This window comes from Neomonachus schauinslandi, chromosome 5 (assembly GCF_002201575.2).
Source record: "Neomonachus schauinslandi chromosome 5, ASM220157v2, whole genome shotgun sequence".
Lineage (NCBI taxonomy): Eukaryota > Metazoa > Chordata > Mammalia > Carnivora > Phocidae > Neomonachus > Neomonachus schauinslandi.
In genome coordinates this window covers 38,844,210-38,866,315 of record NC_058407.1, presented here as the reverse complement: position 1 = coordinate 38,866,315, position 22,106 = coordinate 38,844,210, and the positions used below count along the sequence as shown (strand labels likewise).

The 22,106-nt window shown below is 35.0% G+C and overlaps 1 protein-coding gene across 1 annotated transcript in view; it reads right to left on the bottom strand.

Annotated features, from left to right (window-relative positions):
- PAWR (pro-apoptotic WT1 regulator) overlaps nucleotides 1–22,106 on the bottom strand; it is a 111,949-nt gene that overhangs the window by 13,904 nt on the left and 75,939 nt on the right. The window contains exon 3 of the mRNA XM_021678644.1: nucleotides 16,000–16,034. Coding sequence (XP_021534319.1) covers nucleotides 16,000–16,034 — 35 coding nt within the window. The remainder of the gene's footprint in view (nucleotides 1–15,999; nucleotides 16,035–22,106) is intronic.

Below are 22,106 nucleotides of genomic sequence, written 5' to 3'. Positions count from 1 at the left end.
ACCCTAATACCAAAATCAGATGAAGATATCACAAGAAAACTGCAGACTAATATCTCTCATGAATATACAGATGCAAAAATCCTCAACAAAATATTTGCAAATAAAATTTAACGCTGTATATAAAAATATATAGGGGTATCTGGGTGGCTCTGTTGGTTAAGTGTCTGCCTACGGCTCAGGTCATCCTAGCCCTACGTTGGGCTCCCTGCTCAGCGGGGAGTCTGCTTCTCCTTCTCCCTCTGCCTGCAGCTCTCCCTACTTGTTCTCTCTTTCTCTCTAATAAATAAATAAAATCTTAAAAAAAATTATATTAAACGGAATTTCCCAGGTATTCAAGGTTGGTTCAACATTCCAAAATCAATTAATGTAACTGAGAGCTTTCCCCTAAGGTCAGGAACAAGACAGGATGCCTACTCTCACCACTTTTATTCAACATGGTACTGGTGGTCTTAGCCAAAGCAATCAGAGAGCATAAAGAAATAAAAGTCATCCAAACTGATAAAGAAAAAGTAAAACTCTCACTATTTGCAGATGAAATGATACTATATATAGAAAATCCTAAAGAATCTACCAAAAGACTGCTAGAACTAATAAATGAATTCAGTAAAGTAGCAGGATACAAAACCAATGTACAGAAATCTATCGCATTCCTATACACTAATAATAAAACAGCAAAAAGTGAAATTAAGAAAACAATCCCAGGGGCGCCTGGGTGGCTCAGTTGGTTAAGCAGTTGCCTTCAGTTCAGACCATGATCTCAGGGTCCTGGGATTGAGCCCCGCATCGGGCTCCCTGCTCAGCCAGGAGTCTGCTTCTCCCTCTGCCCCTCCCACTGCTTGTGCTCTGCCTCTGTCTCTCTCAAATAAATAAAATCTTTAAAAAACAAAAATCCCATTTACAAAAACTGCAACAAAAGCAATAAAATATCTAGGAATACATTTAACCAAAGAGGTGAAAGACCTGTACTCTGAAAATTATAAAACACTGATGAAAGTAATTCAAGATGACGCAAAGAAATGGAAAGACATCCCATGCTCATGGGTTGGGAGAACAAATATTGTTAAAATGTCTATACTACCCAAAGCAATCTACACATTAATGCAATCCTTATCAAAATACCAACAGCATTTTTCACAGAACCAGAACAAACAATCCAAAAATTTCTATGCAACTACAAAAGACCTCGAATAGCCAAAGCAATCTTGAAAAAGAAGAACTAAACTGGAAGTATCACAATTCCAAATCTCAAGTTATATTACAAAGCAGTGGTAATTAAACAGTATGGTACTGACATAAAAATAGATGCATAGATTAATGGAACAGAACACAAAACCTGGAAATAAACTCACAATTATACAGTGAATTAATCTTTGACAAAGGAGGAAAGAATACACAATACAAATGGTGTTGGGACAACTGGACAGCAACAGGCAAAAGAATGAAACTGGACCACTTTCTTTCACCATACACAAAAATAAACTCCAAATGGATTAAACACCTAAATGTGAGACTTGAAACCATAAAAATCCTTGAAGACAGCACAGGCAGTAATCTCTCAGGGCCATAACATTTTTCTAGATATGTCTTTTATAAAGCAAAGGAAATAAAAGGAAAAATAACTACTGGGACTACATCAAAATAAAAAGTTTCTGCCCAGCAAAGGAAACAACAGAACTGAATGGGAAGAGATATCTGATATGGAGGACATACCTGACAAATGGTTAGTATCCAAAACATATAAAGAACTGATACAATTCAATACCCCAAAACAAATAATCCAATTAAAAAATGGGCAGAAGACATGAACAGACATTTCTCCAAAGAAGACATACAGAAAGCCAACACACACACAAAGAATTCTCAACTTCACTCATCATCAAGAAAATGCAAATCAAAACTACAATGAAATATCACCTCACACCTGGCAGACTGGCTAAAATCAAAAACACAAGAAACAAGTGTTGACAAGGATGTGGATAGAAAGGAATCCTCTTGCACTACTGGTGGAAATGCAAATTGGTGCAACCGCTGTGGAAAACAATATGGAGGTTCCTCACAGAATTAAAAATAGAACTACCTTATGGCCCAGGAATCACACTACTGAGTATTAAACCAAAAAATACGAAAACACTAATTCAAAGGGATTCATACACCCTTATGTTTATTGCAGCATTATTTACAATAGCCAAGATATGGAAGCAGCCCAAGTGTCTATCAATAGATGAATAGATAAAGAAGAGGTGGTGTGTATATATACAATAGAATATTATCCAGCCATAAAAAAGAACACTGCCATTTCCAACAACATGGATAGAGCTAGAGGGTATAATGCTAATCAAGATCAGTCAATCAGAAAAGGACAAATAGCATATGATCTCACTCATATGCGGAATTTAAGAAAAAAACAAATGAGCAAAGGGAAAAAGAGAGAGACAAACCAAAAAACAGACTCTTAATTATAGAGAGCAAACATGGTTACCAGAAGGGAGGTGGGTGGGGAGATGGGTGAAAAGAAAGGATGAAATTTAGAATACACTTAACATGACGATAAAAAAATAAAAAAACAAAAACAAAAATCAATTAATGTAATCCATCACATCAACAGGCTAAAGAAAAAAAATCAAATGACCATACCAATAAAGAAAAGCACTCCTTTTCAACCTCTTAGAGGAGTCCTAGCTAATGCAACAAAACAAGAAAATGCTTCATGACATCATTGTCTATGTAGAAAATCCAAAAGAATCAAAAGAAAGAATCAACAACAAAAAAAATTCCTGGAACTAACAAACAATTATAGCAAGGTTAAAGGATACAAGTTTAATACACAAAAGTCAATCAATCAATCACTGTCCTATATACTAGCAATAAACCAGTGGAATTTGAAATTTAAAAAAATATATTGAAAAAAACTCTGATGAAAGATACCAAAGAGGAACTAAATAAATGTAGAGATATTCTCAGCTAATGAATAGGATGATTCAATATTGGCAAATGTCAATTTTTCCCAACTTGATCTGTAGTCAATGCAAGCCCAATCAAAATCCCAGCAAGTTATTTTGTATTGACAAACTAATTCTGAAGTTCACACAGAGAGGCAAAAAAAAATCCAGAATAGCTAACACAATATTGAAAAACAAAGCTGGAAGACTGATTATACCCAACTTCAATACTTAACTATAAAGCTACAGTAACCAAGACAGTGTGGTACTGTTGAAAGAATAAACAAATAGAACAGAACGGATAGGGAGCCCAGACATAAACTCACATAAGTAACCCACAACTGATCTTTGACAAAGGAGCAAAGGCAATACAATGGAGCAAAGATAAAAGATAGTCTTTTCAACAAATGGTGCTAGAACAACTGAACATCCACATGTAAAAAATGAAAAATTAAGACAAAGACCTTAAACCCTTCACAAAAATTAACTCAAAATGGGTAACAGACCTAAATGGAAAATGGAAAACTATAAAACTCTTAGAAGATAACCAACATAGGAGAAAACCTAGAAAACCCTGGTTATGACAATGACTTTTTAGACTCAACACCAAAGGCATAATCTATGAAAGAAATAATTGACAGCTGGACTTCATTAAAATTAAAAATTTCTACTCTGTAAAGGACAATGTTAAGAAAATGCGAAGGGGGTGCCTGGGTGGCTCAGTCGGTTAAGCATCTGCCTTTGGTTCAGGTCATGATCCCAGGGTCCTGGAATCAAGTCCCATGTCTGGCTTTCTGCTCAGCAGGGAGTCTGCTTCTCCCTCTCCTTCTGCCTGCTTCTCTCTCTCCCTCTGCCTGCCACTCCCCCTGCTTGTGCTCTCCCTGCCCCCCACTCTCTCTGTCAGATAAATAAATAAAATCTTAAAAAAAAAAAAAGGGAAGACAAGCCACACTGAGAGAAAATACTTATAAAAGACACACCTGACAAAGAACTCTTAAAACTCAACAATAAACAATCTTATTAAAAAACAGGCCAAAGACCAGGGAGCACCTGGGTGGCTCAGTCAGTTAAGCAGCTGCCTTGGGCTCAGGTCATGATCCCAGGGTCCTGGGATCGAGCCCCACGTCAGGCCCCCTGCTCAGTGGGGAGTCTGCTTCTCCCTCTCTCTCTGCCTGCCTCTCTGCCTACTTGTGCTTTCTCTCTATTTCTCTGTCAAATAAATAAATAAAATAAAAAATAGGCCAAAGATCTTAACAGACACCTGTCAAAGAAGATATACAAATGGAAAATTAGCATATGAAAAGATGTTCCATATTATGTCATCAGGGAAATGCAAATTAAAATAATGCACACCCATTAGAATGGCTAAAATCAGAAACAATGAGAATCCCAAATGCTACGGAAGATATAGAACTGCTAGCCTGAAGGTAAAATGGCACAACCACTCTGGAAGACAGTTTGGTAGCTTCTTATAAAACTAAATATACTTTTAACCATACGCTCCATCAATCATGCTTCTTGATATTTACCTGAAGAAAATTATGTCTACACAAAAATCTGCACAGGGATGATTACAACAGCTTTATTCCTAATTGCCAAAATTTAGAAGCAATCACAATATCCTTTCATAGATCAATGCACAAATAAACTGTGGTATATGCAGACAATGGGATATTATTCAGTGCTAAAAAGAAGCTAAAATGCCTATTACTAAGTGACAGAAGCCAATATGAATAGACTATATATACTGTATGATTTCAATTATATGACACTGTGGAAAAGGCAAAACTATGGTGAAAGTAAAGATCAGTAGTTTCCAAGGGGTAGGGGGAGATAACACAGGGAAGGATAAACAGATGGAGTACAGAGGACTTTCAGAGCAGGGAAAATACTCTGTATGCCATAATGATGAATACATGTCTTTCATTTGTCCAAACCCATAGAATGTACAATACTAAGAGTGAACCATAATGTAAACTATGCACTTTGGGTGATTATGATGCCATATGGAAGTTTATCAGTTTTAACAATTGTGCCTCTCTGATGGGGTTTTTTTTTTTTTTTTTTTTTTTAGAGTGAGGGGAGGCAGGAGATATACTGGAAATCTCTGTACCTTCCCCTCAATTTTGCTGTTAATTTTAAACAGCTCTAAAAAACTTGAGTTAAAAAAAAAAAAATCACACAAGCATCATGGCACTTGAACTAGTTAATATCCTATTCAGAAAGGAGAACACTGATCACGCACTTGGATGTGAGGATGACAATATCAAAATGCAATTTAAGCTTCTAAGTGTTTACTCTCAAGTTCTGTTCTTATCTTGTCATGGGTTGTTAACAACTGAAGGACCATACTTTGAGTAGCACTATGCATGCTAGAAAATATTTAAACTCAGACTTAAAAGAAGAATAAGAATGTACAAATATCTACAAACAAAGGGTATGTGGCCCATTTAAGAAAGAGAAAAGTCCAATATGACTAAGGCATGAAACGTAAATATAGGCATGGTAAGATACAATCCTTGAAAAGCAGGCAGGAAACCTGAAAGCTATTTTATGGAAGAATCTGAACTGGTCTCCAAACTTTATTACATAACCATGTTGGTATGTATCTTTGTCTACTATTTTTATAATGATTTATAATCATATTATATAAATCATATATTTACATATACTATATACATTATATATAATATAGTTAATATATGTAATATATAATATATAATACATGTATGTAATATATATAAAATGATTTACAATATAATCATCCTATTAAAATATCATCTGTATCACAAAAAATAGAACATAAAGGGATGAAAAGAATTTAAAATTTATGTTTTAATTATTTATGATACAAAATTTTTTGTTTTCCTAAAAACTGACTATAATATTTTTAATGAAAGTATAGTTGAATATGTTTCATTACTTCTTAGGGTCTTACTTTAACACTGTGATACAGAGATTCAAAGAGCTAGTTCTAAGATCAGTTTGCAAATTTGATCTTAAATAGCTATCATAGCAAAAAGACATAAAATAAGAATTTCAATTTTTAAAACCTTTCACTTAAAACTCCCAAATAAGCATATAAGAACAGATCTGATTTTGTATATTTTGCCAGCTGAACAACCATGTGATCATCTTTGTACTTATTTTTTTTTAAGATTTATTTACTTGAGAGAAAAGAGAGAATGTGTGCGCACACGAGTGGAGGGAGAGGGGAAGCAGACCCTCCACTGAGTGCAGAGCCCCACACAGGGCTCAATCCTACAACCCTGAGGTCATGACCTGAGATTAAAAAAGATTTTCTTCTTGCTTACTAACATTATCTTGTGTATCACCCCACCTTGGAGACTAGTTTAGACTTAATTTAAAGGTCACAGGAAGCCATTAAAGTAAGGAAAGTGAAAAAATTATTTAAATAAATGCATGAAAGATAAACAAAACTGGAAGCTGGGAGGCCAGTATGGAGGCTATCACAATAATATGAAAGAGATGGTGATGTCCTTTATTGGTGTATTGGCACTGGTGATATGCAGGAGATATAAACTCAATAGTCTTGATAAATGCCTGAATATAGAGGAGGTAGTGGAAAAAAAAAAAGAAGAAGAAGAAGGGTCATAAACAATGTCCAGATTTCTGGCTTGAGCAAAGTAGATCTTGATGCCAACTACTGAAATCCACCAGGTTTTACAAGTTTACTTTTGAACATGCTGAGTTTGAGATACTTCTGCGATATCTGTAAGTAGGTATTTAAAAGTTGTTGGCTATACAGATACAATGACTTGGCAGTCATTGCTATATGTATAGGCAGTACCAGAAGTCAAAGAAGTAAAGAAAATTTCTGGTACAAATACACAGAACAAAAAGAATAAAGCTGAAGACAGACAGCTGAGTAATACCAACACATAAAAAACCAGTACAGGAAAGGAAAAACTACAAATAAGACTGGGAAATAGCAGCAAAATGGTAGAGTGGAAATCAAGAGAGTAGGGTATCACTGAAGCCATATCATATTATTGAAGGGCACTGGAATAATTTTTAAAAAGCTTTTCACTTAAAAAATCCAATTATCTGCATCAACCACAACATTATTCATGTAGAAATTACAATGCTGACAACCACAAACATAAAAACCTAGAAATATGGATATCCCTTAACAGCTTTGTATTTGCTTGATGCAGAAGCTTAGGACAGTATTTCAGAAAATTTAACCCATTAACAATTTCTGAAATCCTTCATATTAGGCTTGTCACTACATAAATGATACTATTATACAAATTCAAAACAAGGAATAATTATTACTAAAAAAAAATCAGTGTTTTATCCCCATTGTGTATTAGGTTTATAAGGAATACTGTCAAAATTGTGAATAATAGTTACTTGATCTCTTAACAAATTTAGCTCTTGTTTATTTTAAAAACAGAAATGTTTTCAACCTATTTTGAGGGACAGACATGTACAGTGCAAAATATACAGAATAAAAGCCTGTTTCATTAACTCCAAAAAGTTTGTAATATTCTACTAGGAATGTTAACCTAAAGCTCTAATACAATTCCAAAAAGAATCCCCTCTGCCCTTAGCTATTAAAGATATTAACTATAATGTTCAGAAAAGGGAAAAGAATAAAGTGTCTTCAAAGATAAATATTTCATTTACTGGAAGGTTTTCCCCCTCCGGGAATTTTCACATCTTCTGTGGAAAGACTAGGAGGTGTTACGTTGGGGAATAAAACACTGTTATTCTAAAACTATCATGAGAACAAGATTGGCACAGCATTATAAGATTACAGCTAGAGGAATTTTCCACTAAAATAGGTATTTTAAGGCTTAGCAATCAGAAGAAATACGAGACTCATGCGTAAAATCCCACTTTTAGAATGGATATCAAATATTTAGCAGTACTGGATAAACTATGAAATCCTTAGTAACCAACAAGTACATGATTGCCCTCCATATTTTTAACATGTTTTGCTATCTTATTCTCTCCCACCATTACTCCCACTCCTTCCTCAAAACAGCCCCTTAACTCTGTGTAGGTCTTCCCTTTCTTCCTTTACACACACACACACACACACACACACACACACACACACAGCAACAACTAAAGATCAAAATCAAAAACTCTCAGACTCTACTCAAATTGATATGTATTAACTGTAGGAAACAAAACATGTAAATCACTTATCTCCAGTAATCCCACCAACCCAGAGATAACTGCTGATACATTTTACAACATAGTAGTTCTTAACTTTTTTGGATCACAGCTCCCTTTGAAAATCTGAGGAAACGATAATTATTTACTTATTCATTCATTAATAAACATTATATTCTAGGGGCGCCTGGGTGGCTCAGTTGGTTAAGCGACTGCCTTCGGCTCAGGTCATGATCCTGGAGTCCCGGGATCAAGTCCCGCATCGGGCTCCCTGCTTGGCAGGGAGCCTGCTTCTCCCTCTGACCCTCCCCCCTCTCATGTGCTCTCTGTCTCTCTCATTCTCTCTCTCTCAAATAAATAAATAAATAATCTTTAAAAAAAAAAAAAAAACATTATATTCTATTACATATAATTTTAGTAGATTTCAAGTTATGAACACTTGATATATATTATGATACTTTGTTTTGTATCATTCTCTCTGTAGTATGCCCCCCTTTCCCCATTTAACATAAATAGGTAATAATGATCCTATGTAACTGTTTTCTACAGGTTCAGTTTAATGTCTGCATTATAATTATTTATACTATACTAATATGTTATAGCTTATAACCTACCTCATTGTTAGAAATTTAAGCTTTTCCAGTTAGGGGCTATCATACATGCTCATTTCTGGTATATTACATATAGTAAATTATCCTAAAGAGATCAAATAGGACTGTTATCTCATCAAATATAGCTGGTTGCTAAATTTCACTACCTGACAAACCCAGAAAACATTCTTCCAGATGGTCACTACATTTGGTAAGAACAGCTAAAATTATACTCTTCATTATTATCTTAACATGTGTCTCCCAAACACCAAGCATAGTACCCTTGTACCTCAGAATTATTCAAAACATATATGACATAAAACATCTATTTTTTTCAGAAGAATTTTTAACTAAGCAATATGAAAAATTTCTGTATATTAAGAATAAATAGGAACCAAAAAAATTTACACATGAATGTTCACAGCATACTATATATTACATATCCTAATATAATTCCTATGAGCCAAAAGGTGGAAACACCCCAAATGTCCATTAAATGATGAATGGTTAAATAAAATGCGGTATTATCCAGGCAGGCTACAACACAGATAAATCTTGGCAGATGTTATGCTATATGAAAGAAGCCAGACCAAAAGGCCACATACTTGTATGATTTCATTTATATGCATTACCCAGCATATTCAAATCTATAAAAACACAAAACAGAGTACTGGTTGTTAAAGCTGAGGGGAAGGGAAAATGGTGACTGGCTGGCCATTTAACAGGCATGGGGTTTCCCCTTTTTTTGGTGTGGGGGTAGTTCTGGAACTAGATAATGGTAATGGCTATACAACACTGTTTAAGTACTATCAACCACTGAATTGTATACTTTCAAAGGATAAACTTTATGATATTTGAAGAACCTCTCAAAGCTCTTAAAAGCAGAGATTAAATATGGAAGAGCAAGTTCAGATTAGTGGTTAATTTCCAAGGAAATATAATACATAAAATGCACTTGAAAATAATGTACCAAATGTTATTACATAATTTCTCTTTCATGATTATAAAGATAACCTTAGATTTTGTTGGATTTGAAGATTATAAGAACAAAAGTTATTTTCCCATACTGTAGCCAGAACGACAGTAAAGATAGCTGAGCAAACTCTGTGAAATCCAAAGCCACGTGAAGAGAAGTTACTTTGCAAAACAAAAACTAAAACAAAAAAAACTATGTTAAACAAAAAAAAATCCAGTTACTGGTAACTTCCAGTTACTTGGGAGTCAAAATAAGCTAAATCAAACTCTGAATCAAACACTCTACATTCTACCCATACTAGACAAATTAATATTACCATGAGGTAAAGCAACATATGTTGATAAGATCAACCAATTAATATGTCTGATCTCACACAAGTCATTAAATTTCACTGTGCCTCAGTTTGTTCATAAAATGGGGATAATAAAACATCTCCCTCATAAGGCTACCAGGAGAATTAACTGAATTAATGTATAGGGAAAGTACTTTGAATAGTGTATGGTACATAATAAATACTATATAAATCTTAGCTAATAATATTTACAGCATAGATAAAAAGTCACAGATCCAAAAGGGAACCATTAGGTCCACAAAATGTACCAGTATCTCAATTACTTTTAAATTATCATTTTTTGATATTCACATTCATTTGTAATATCCATTAACCAGAAAAACCACAGCTAGAACATATAGCTATTGTCTGCCTTACAGCATTTGGTAAAATACAGAATATATTAATACAAAAATAAGACATTTTGAGAAGGAATATATTTCCTTAGAAAACACATATAGTCCAAGAATCCTGGTTTCTCTTCAGTTACTGGAAGATACATTTGGTCTTTAGTCTGTAATTCTCACCTTTAAACAATTTGGCTGATTGTTTTGGTTTGATCCCTAAACAGCAAACCAAAGAAATTTCTTGTGACTCAGTGGTTCTCAAAACACATGTGCAATCAAACAAGAACTACTGGTTTTAAAACAATGGTTATAAAGAAAGTGCCATTTAGAAAAAAGCTGCAACATCTTAAATCTTTGCATGAAAATTTTCTGCATAAATTATTCACCTTCTAAACTTAAATAGGTTCTACGTAATTTCCTAGGAAGATCCTAAGAATTAAGTGACAACTAAAGGTTTGAACTTCTTTGTTTGGTTTTCCTGCTCTCGCTCGCTCTCTCTGTCAAATAAATAAATAAATAAATCTTAAAAAATAATTAATAATCTGAAGATACAGTATCTTTTAAAAGTGATCCCTCTTTTTTTTCCAAAAGGAGAGTTATCTGAAATCAAATGGGAAGTTGTGATACCACATATGTGAATGAATGGCTGCGGCTCACACACTAAAGTCAGCTGGTAGATGTTTGAGGTGTGTGTTTGTGTCTTCCTACATGGTTCAGTTGATCTGGGTACAGTTTTCTGTGTTTACCTAGTGTTCCTTTTTTTTTTAAGATTTTATTTATTTATTTAACAGAGACACAGTGAGAGAGGGAACACAAGCAGGCAGTGGGAGAGGGAGAAGCAGGCCTCCCACTGAGCAGGGAGCCCAATGTGGGGCTTGATCCCAGGACCCTGGGATCATGACCTGAGCCAAAGGCAGACGCCTAACGACTGAGCCACCCAGGCGCCCCTTACCTAGTGTTTCTGATGAACAAAATTGTGTATAAGCAAACACAAAATTTGTGTTATGGTCAAACTGTTCCCTAATATATCCATTGGGACAAATTTGAGTTTCCAAAAACATGTATTATAGCAGAACCGGAAGAGAATATTGGCTCTTAAGGAAAAGAACTGTAGTCACGTTTTGTCCTAATAAAGAATTGGGGAGCACCTGGCTGGCTCAGTCAGAATAACATACAACTCTTGATCTCAGGCCCATGTTGGGTGTAGAAATTACTTAAATAAATAAAAAATAAAGAAATTATGGGTCCCCAAAGCAGTTATAATGAGTGTCTCTGTTATATTTATGCTGTACTTCATTGAAAGGGAGGAAGAGACTGCTCTGTTGATATCAGCCATTCTCTTTAAAACTTAAAAGTTGAAGACACCCATGTTACATTAACTAAGGAGCAAACCAGAATGCAAAATCATTCATCCATCATGCTCACCGTCATACAAATAAAAAAGCCTAAAAAATAAAGTGGAAGTAAAAAATAAAAATAATGTTAATAATGACTAACTTGGATGGTAGGGTTATGAGTGGGCTTTTCTAATTCAAATCTTCAATAGTGAGGACTGACTTTAAAAAAAAGAAAACAATTTTTAAATTGTATAAAAATTCTACCCTGATCATTTTTAGTAACTGCAAAAAATTATAAGGGAAGAAAAGTCCTGATGAAGGTACACACATTATAGTTATAGAAAGAAGTACAATAATAACACGAAACACTACAGATTTGAAATAGGATTTTGCACCTATGTTTTAGCTAAGATAATGTTTATTCTTTCTAACATTCATATTCTGATATGTCCATGCTCTTTATAAAAGCAAAACCTTGTAGTGCCTGGGTGGCTCAGTCAGTTAAGCTTCAGATTCTTAATTTCAGCTCCAGCTCCTGTCAAGATTATGATCTAACTGACCTTGAGATCAAGCCCCTTGACAAGTTCAGTGGGGAGTCTGCTTCTCTCCCTCTCCCTCTGCCCCTCTCCCCCACTCATTGGCAGCACACACCCTCTCTCTCTCTCTCTCTCAAATAAATCTTTAAAACAAAAAATAAAATGAAAACCTTGTAATATTTCCTCTCTTGTAACTTAACTAATTTCTGCTCAGAGAGAATGTGGTATAACAAAGGGTTCACTGAACTAAAGCCTTTTTCCTCACTTTGGAAAGAAGATACCTGTCCTGCTGCCTGATGGGATTATTGTTGGGGGAGAGGACTTAGAAGCACTTCTGACTCCATAATTACTTAATAAAATAATTAATACTGCATTAAATATATTTGTGAAAACAAAGGGACCAGTTAATTACTATGTGAGAATGAAAAAACTTACTATTTGTCTTAACTTGCTTCCCATATTTTTTAATCAGAGTCATTCTGATGGCTTAATTACATACAAAAATAAAAATGGTAAATTATATACCCAGGTTAATCCTGCCCTTTGCAAGTCACGTCTTGCCTTTTTTTTTAAGTGTATGACAGTTTTATTTAGATACCACATTGAGTAGGGTATCTACAAGCACCCATCTAATAACCTGTCTTGCCTTTTTAAAAAAACTTTATTTTAACCAATGTACTATAAACTTAACCAGTAAGCATATTAAGAAAATCACACATTGAAAAAAACAAAACCACCTACAAATAGATGATACGGATTCATCTTTCCTAAATCTTGAGTTGCAAGAATTTCATTAATTCCCACCTCCAAATAGTCTCTAAATATTTTTTTTTTAAGATTTTATTTATTTGAGAGAGAGAGCACAAGCAGGGGGAGGGGGAGAGGAGAAGCAGACACCCCTCTGAGCAGGGAGCCCAATGTGGGGCTTGATCCTGGGACTCCGGGATCATGACCTGAGCCGAAGACAGTCACTTAACCGACTGAGCCACCCAGGTGCCTTTAAATATGTTTTAAAAAGGAAATTAGTCAATATCTAAGAGATGCTCTAGATAAACAAGAGTTGATTCGATTAAATACAGTCTAAGTAGAGTGTTTAACAGACTCAATGCTCAAAAAGTACATTCTTGATATTTGTAAGAAAAAATTAAATATTTAACTCATAATTTATAACAGCACACATACAACTAGTTTTGTGGGTTTTGTATCCTCCAATTGACTTTTTAAGAGTTTGTCTAGCTGTGTACAGTATATCATAAAGTTATTTGGTACATTGGAAACATTTTCTAACATATGAGACCAAATTTCTATTCTTTAGGCAGTCTTCCTTTTAAATGCCCAAAAGTCGGCAGACACCCTCATCAACAACATCCATTCTCTAGTCATTGCTACAACGTGCTGACAGATTAATGAAAGTAATGAACTGCTGATGTACAATTTAACAAATTCCTCTCGATAAGGAATTGATAATTTCAAATTAGATTCTGTTTTTTTAACAGAATTTTAATTTTTTTAGTTATTTTTCTTCTTTTTAAACAGTATTCAAACTATGAGTTGCTGTAAGTCAGTGAACAATGACTAGAAGCTTTAAAAAATGTTTATTTTGTAACAGTATTAAATAGGGCTAAATCTTTGAAAGCTGAAAATTAACAAAACATGCTCTAGGTCATGAAAATTAAAAAAGTACCAGTATAGGAACAGGTCCCAAGCAAAACAATGGTCTGAAAAGCTTAAAAAGAGAAACATACATGACGGAAAACCAATCTTCTTCCTTATTTAACACAATGAAATGTAAATGAAGTTTTTGATGAGTATTTATAAGAAAATTATTCCCTGTTGATTCTACTTAAAGAACACTAATCTGAAAAGTGTCAATTATAACTCAAGGTTTACTATTTAATAAGTAAATATTTATACATTTATTAAGTCACTGAAATTTATCTTTATCCCCAAACCAAAAACTAATGATAAAAATGTTTTTGGTTTGTGAATGTGGCATGGAAATAAGCCAAATCAAAGCTATTTGACTGGTAATAATTTCTGGCAAAAGAAAAGAGATTCTTTCCAGTTTAAGCTATTCATGTTAAGTAAAAATTATTAAGCAATGTATAACTGTTAGACACTTAAAAGAATCACAGGTTTCATTATACCTAAATCAAAATTAGTCAGAAATGAAAATTAAAACAGAAGCAGTAGCAAACATACAAAGTTCACCTGAGACAGTTTCGCTTTCTTACCCAATTGTTGATTATTTTGGCCTTCTTACCTTTTTCTATTTGTAGTAGGTATTATGGCCCATAGTAAAAACTAAAAATTGAGATTTATATGTAATAGTATTAAAATTAGAGCTCCTCTTAATCAATGTTTTATTTTAGATGGAATATAATAATCAAAACTTTCAACCAAACACTTCAAACTTTAACATACAAATAGAGGAAATCAAAGGCTTTATAGGTATGCTAAATTATATACCCAGGTTAATCCTGCCCTTTGCAAGTCATGTCTTGCCTTTTTTCTTTTTTTTAAGTGTATGACAGTTTTATTTAGATACCACATTGAGTAGGGTATCTACAAGCACACATCTAATAACCTGTCTTGCCTTTTTAAAAAAACTTTATTTTAACCAATGTACTATAAACTTAACCAATAAATTTAGGTAGATGGTGCAAGCATGTGTATTCTGGAGTCAGGCTGTCTGAGTTCAAATCTTGACTCTACTAATGACTAACTAGCCTTGTTCCCTAGTGAAATTATTCTACCTCTTGAACCCCACTTCTCTCATCTACAAAATGAAAGTAAACATTGTACCTATTGTACCTACCTTTTAAGATAACGGCGAGAATTGAATGAGATTGCTCTATGTAAAGCACCTTGGACATTATAAGCACTTGATAAGGTTTACCATTATTCTATGATTATTAGCACATGCATGACCACATCGTCTGTAACCTTTATGATGTCACCAGGGAAAAAGAAAGCTGATAGCCCAAGCATCTCCATTAAACAACTTCTCATATCTAATTTTGATTTTCTTCTTATGCACGTATATACATACTCTCAAACACGTTTTCTGGTAAAAGCATTACTCATAGCGTAGAAGACTTGGTATGGTCTGAATGCTCTGCATCCTCCCAAAATTCATATGTTGAAATCCTCATGTTCAATGTAGTAGTATTAGGAGGTGGAGCCTTTCAGAGGTCTTTCAGAGGTGCTTAGGTCACAAACGTAGAGTCCTCATGGATGGAATTAGTGCTCTGATAAAAGCAATCTGAGAGAGTTCTTTGGCCTCTTCCATGCCACAGTAAGGACAGAGCAAGTTGTTAGTCTGCAACCCTGAAGGTGGCCTTCACCAGAACCTGATCTTGGTGGCTCTCTGATCTCTGACTTCCAGCCTCCAGAACTGTGAGAAAAGTAATTTCTGTTTAAGCCATCCTTTTCTATGGTGTTTTGTTATGGCAGCCCAAGTTGACTAATAAAAGTAGTATACTTTTATTTTCAATGTTCAAATACATAAGAGAAAATGATTCTAAGTTTCTATTTTGCTAATTTCATCAGTTCCATACAAATTCATGGTATGCACAGTTTTCAAAGACAGCAGGGTATGTCAGAATCAGTCATGATCAGAGAGGCATTACTATACTCCCACCTACAATGTAATTTCTTCTTAACAGCACAATATTAAGGTTTCTTATTTTTCAATAAGCTGCTTGAAACAGTTCTAATTAGTTAGGCCATGGTCAGACAGATATTACAGTCATGTTTGTAATGTGTTGTAAGTTAAAACTTAGGGAGTCTTACCTTTTATATCTGCCTGAAACTGTTCTAGATGGGTCCTATAAAGCAAAAATAATGACATCAGTTTGGGTGTGTGTACAAGAACACAATTCCACATTATATAAAAGTTAATAATGTTTAACTTTGAAAGAAACTAATTTGGAACAAATATCATTGCTTTAAAAAATTGACAGTGCTGGTCAAACAAAATAAGACTCTACATCTGATTTCTCAGACAAAAACAACCACTTTTTTAAAATTATATTTCTAATTTAGAAGATTTTTAAAACTCAGAAAATTGAAAAAGGAAGCATCATTCATTAACCAATCAGCTTAAATCATTTTTGGAAGCCAATGAGCATTTAAAAACACAATTAGAATCAAACATATATATATACACAATATATATATACATGTATCTCTCCCTTCTGCTTTTTTTAAATGCCCTCAATTAAAAAAAGATTCACCCCAAATACATATAATGATTAATGCTTATTTTAAAAGACAGCTAAAAATTAAAAGTAAGAAAGTACTCTTTATGCTGATTGTATGCTATCCAAAAGAAAGGTTGCTGAAAGTTAACATTAACCACTGGGGTGGGGAAATTATTACCTTGCAATTTACCGGGCATTTTTCTGTTCAACCTTTTTTTTTTTTTAAGATTTTATTTATTTATTTGAGAGAGAGAGAGAGCGCGCGCACCTGGGAGCAGGGAGAGGAGCACAGGGGGAGGGGGAGGAAGGGGGAAAGAATCTCAAGCCGATTCAGCGCAGGGTTTGATCCCTCCACCCTGATCATGACCTGAACCGAAACCAAGAGTCAGACACTTAAGCAACTGAGCCACTCAGGCATCCCTGTTCAATCTTTTTTTTTTTTTAAGATTTTATTTATTCATTTGAGAGAGAGAGAGAGACAGCAAGAGAGAGCATGAGCGGGGAGGAGAGGGAGAAGCAGGCTCCCTGCTGAGCAGGGAGCCCAACGCAGGGCTTAATCCCAGGACCCTAGGATCACGATGCCTACCCGACTGAGCCACCCAGATGCCCCAACCCCTGTTCAATCTTTTAATAGCCAAGGCTCTCCAAATATTTTTTGCAGTTTCATTTTAATAAAATCAGCCAAAATGAAATGCTGAGTCTTTTTAAAAACTGATCACTCTTTTCTTCTAGTTATCATTTAAAGGATTTAAGAGAGGGGCGCCTGGGTGGCTCAGACGGTTGAGCGTCTGCCTTCGGCTCAGGTCATGATCCCAGGATCCTGGGATCGAGTCCCGCATCGGGCTCCCTGCTCAGCGGGGAGCCTGCTTCTCCTCTGCCTCTCTCTCTGTCTCTTATGAATAAATAAAATCTTTAAAAAAAAAAAAAGGATTTAAGAGAGACTCTACAGTTAAAGAATGTCTGATGTTAAAATCAGAGAATCCACTCCCTTTATAAATAAGATGACCAGATTCCAGACTAAAACAGCAAATGCTGATTGCATGGTGCAATAAAGGTCATAATCAATGTAGAGGAAACAGTATAGCAAACCATATGGTTAAGAGTTAAGATTTAGATCCAAGTTTCAACCAGACAAGCTTCAGTAGCTATGAAGCTATGGATAAGTTATTTAACTTCTATCAGTCTCAGTTTCCTCATCTCTAAAATAGGAATAACAATGTCAATGTTACTGGATTATTGTGGGGATTAAAGGACATAAGTGAGTAAAAAAATTACACAACTCCTTTACAATAGGCTTACAATTTAAATTTTGCAGCTAAGATTTTTTTTAAACTGGGATACAGAAAAATCTTTACCAATTTTTCTAAGTGGAATTTTAGTAAATCTGTCTCAATTATTCCAAGTCAGTATATTCCCATTAGAACAGCCTAACCTACTTATTTAAATAAAAGTTTATCTCAATTTTTCATGTCCGGCATATATCTTATTTTCTGGAAGGTGGGGATTCCCACCTTTGATTCCTTTTTCCCCCAAACCCCAGCTCAAATAGTATGCCATAAATATATATCGACAATGTATGGAAATAACTTCCCTAGTAATCTGCCACTACAGAAAAGTACCACTTTGGAATTAACCAGTTGCAGAAAGTAACCAGGTGACAGACAGGATACTAGAAGTGTCCGTATGTATGGGCTTGACCCCTTAACAGATTACCTCTGAGAAGTTATGCTTTGACAGCTGGTTTCAAGACATTTTAACTCTCCCCACCTTGCATCAGCTGTTCTTACAGAAGGGAGTAACAAAGCCTAGCAAGTAAACTTAAAAGAGTTTCTTATTAGCTTGTATTAAAGTGGCAGTCCCTAAAGATGGGGCAGATGAATCTTTGTACTTTATACATCAAACATGTAAACAAATCGCCTGTTTACAAAAATATTTCTAATAATTAACAACAAAAAATATACTTTGTAAAATCTAGCCTTTAAGTTATTTTTAAAACCATAATAACTAGATTAAAATGTTTAATCACTGGTTATTTAGATAAAGCAAAAAGAAATACTAAGCTTGTGTCTGTCCAAAGTACATTTTACTGAATGTAGATGATTATGATGTCATATGAAACTTTTACCCCTAAATTTTCACAAACAGTACTCAACTAACATTTTATAAAGGTTTTCATTTATAAGTTTCCCTAATCTTACTCTACATGAACTAAAACTAAGACATAACATTAAATGATGTCCATCTAAATATGAATTAGAAAAAAATGTTAATGCCATAGGTTCCAAAACAACACTCTCTCTCAGTTTGGTTATAACTGAAATATTTTAAAACATGACATCAGCTTGATTGCCCAGACTACATTTTACTGAACTGGAGTAAGCAGAATTGCTAAATGAGAATAGCCTTTATTGGATTTATTGATTTGTCGGTTATTGGTCACTGACTGAAATGATATGAACATTGCAATAAATCATATTTATGAAGATTAACATAGGCATTTTCCTAAATATGGTAAAAACTTTGATTAATTCAGATTTAGAGCAGAATTTTAACAACTAGAGAAATGTGAAATGAAGGCTGTTTTCAGCAACACTAACTATAGTGGCATTATACTAATTTTATACTTTGACCCAATTATAAATGACTTAAAGTCAGTATAAGAGAAGTTTCTAGGGGCACCTGGGTGGCTGAGTCATTAAGCATCTGCCTTCGGCTCAGGTCATGATCCCAGGGTCCTGGGATCGAGCCCCGCATCGGGCTCCCTGCTCAGCGGGAAGCCTGCTTCTCCCTCTCCCACTCCCCCTGCTTGTGCTCTTTCTCTCGCTGTGTCTCTCTGTCAAATAAATAAATAAAATCTTTAAAAAAAAAAAAAAAGAGAAGTTTCTAGTTAAGTATACTAATAAGGAAGTTATATAATATCAGTTTTCCGTATTTCTCACAGCTTTTTTTTTAAAACAACTAGTCACTTAAAACATATCTCAATGAAGTTTCACACAGTATTTTCTATATAGCTAGTATAGAAATCGGTAAAATAAGAACTCTGATCAGATCATTCCATGTTCATGTCCAAGATGCGTAAACAATTAGAATTTAGGCTTATTTCAATATAACTACTGTTTCAATAGTGAAGATTCTGAAGCAGACAGAAGAGACTTAAGCTTATTCTTTATTGGTAGATTTATATAGGGTCTTTTATTAGTTTACATATTTTGTAACTAAATGTTATTTCACAGTAATTCTAGTAATCATATTACATTCCTTAACAATGGAATGTTCCCCCTCCTACACTGTTGGTGGGAATGCAAGCTGCTGCAGCCACTCTGGAAAACAGTATGGAGGTTCCTCAAAAAGTTAAAAATAAAGCTACCACACAACCCAGCAATTGCACTACTGGGTATTTACCCCAAAGATACAAATGTAGTGATCCAAAGGGGTATGTGCACCCCGATGTTTATAGCAGCAATGTCCACAAGAGCCAAACTGTGGAAAGAGCCAAGATGTCCATCAAGATGAATGGATAAAGAAGACATGGTATATATATACAATGGAATATTATGCAGCCATCAAAAGAATAAAATCTTGCCATTTGCAATGACGGAACTGGAGGGTATTGTGCTGAGTGAAATAAGTCAATCAGAGAAAGACAAGTATCGTATGACCTCACTGATATGAGAAATTCTTAATCTCAAGAAACTGAGGGTTGCTGGAGTGGTGGGGGGTGGGGGGATGATAGATACTGGGGAGGGTATGTGCTATGGTGAGTGCTGTGAATTGTCTAAGACTGATGAATCACAGACCTGTACCTCTGAAACAAATAATACATTATATGTTAAAAAAAAAAAAAAAGAAGAAGAAAATAGCAGGAGGGGAAGAATGAAGGGGGGAAAATCTAACGGGGAGACGAACCATGAGAGACTATGGATTCTGAGAAACAAACTGAGGGTTGTAGAGGGGAAGGGGAGGGGGAAGGGTTAGCCTGGGGATGGGTATTAAAGAGAGCACGTACTGAATGGAGCACTGGGTGTTATACACAAACAATGAATCATGGAACACTACATCAAAAACTGATGATGTAATGTATGGTGATTAACATAATAAAAAAAAACAACAACAATGGAATGTTCCCCAAACTGGACAGGCTATGTTAGTATGAGAACTAGCATTAGAAGAAATTGGGAGGAGTGGTAGTCTGCTTCTCATGTGCATTCAAAATGGTCATTTACAGATGGAGTTTAAAGTGATTTCTAAACTCTTGCCAAAAAAAGAAAATTGGGTATTTCTTGAATGAGAAATATTAGAGAGAAAAAGCAAAATCAACCTCTATAGTGCAGCAAGGGTCTCATAATTTTAAGAAGGAAATGCTTGATGTTTTTACACATTAAATATACAAATATAAACTTCACCTCAGATTTGTTAACTAGAAACCTCTGTATTTCTGTGGCAACGAAGACTTCCAAGCAAAGGATGACAACTCAATAATTACTATACCTGTTAAAGTTGACAACTGCATTCTAAATGGGGGCAGGAGGTAGGAGATATACTAGTACCACTGAAACCACTTATAAAAACTACAACTGTTAAGAGTGACATTGGTCTTGGGGCGCCTGGGTGGCTCAGTCATTAAGCGTCTGCCTTCGGCTCAGGTCATGATCCCAGGGGCCTGGGATCGAGCCCCGCATCGAGCTCCCCGCTCAGCCAGGAGCCTGCTTCTCCCTCTCCCACTCCCCTTGCTTGTGTTCCCTCTCTCGCCCGTGTCTCTCTCTGTCAAATAAATAAAATCTTAAAAAAAAAAAAAAAAAAGAGTGACATTGGTCTTAAAGGTTTCAAAGACTATGTAATTAGACCTTCCAATAACCCCAAAGCCTGTTATACAACTGATTTAAAATACACTTTGCCTGAAATAATCTTCCTTACAATGGGATGGTTTATATTACTAAAGGGAGGGGGAAAGACCTATATAGCACTTAGAAAATGCTGGCAAGGCACAAACTGTTTTGTGTAAGTTTAAATAAAACATTCTGCTTTAGTCAAGCTTAGAATGGTCAGTAAGGAAATCCCATGAATTGTCTTTACAGGTGCAGTGGCAGACAGAACTTGTAAAGTATAAACAAATATAAAACCATACGTGAAATAAGATCAGAGAAATACAAGACCAGCTAAATACAGCAAAATAATACTGAAGTTATTCAAATAAGCTAATTACTGACAAAGCCATAGCCCTCAATAAAATTATGGCATAACATGCTAACTGGCCCTCAGGACTAACTTAAAGTACCTATACTGGTAGACATAATGTAGCAAAGTAACACTGCTGAAGATGAATGCAGAACAAAATATCTGTAATGTATAATTGATAAAATAGCTAAGAAAATGGAAAAAACAAGAACTTTATCAAATTAACAAAGATTAAAAAAGGAAAAACTCACCACTCCCCTTTCCTTTCTGAATGATTCAGTCCTAAAACCATTAGGTGTGGCAGAGCTAGATGGGGAGGAAACATAGTAGCCCAAACCATGGTATCAGAATACTGGAGCCCTACATGAAGAGGAGCTGCCTGGCATAGAGAATCAGAGTCCAAGCAAACTGACGAGAACATCCATATAGCAGGGGGACTTGGCGTGGCCTGAGAAATCAGAGCCAGAGCAGAAATGAGGATGTCTACAAAGCAGGAAAGGGAAGGCAGACTATCAGTCCTGA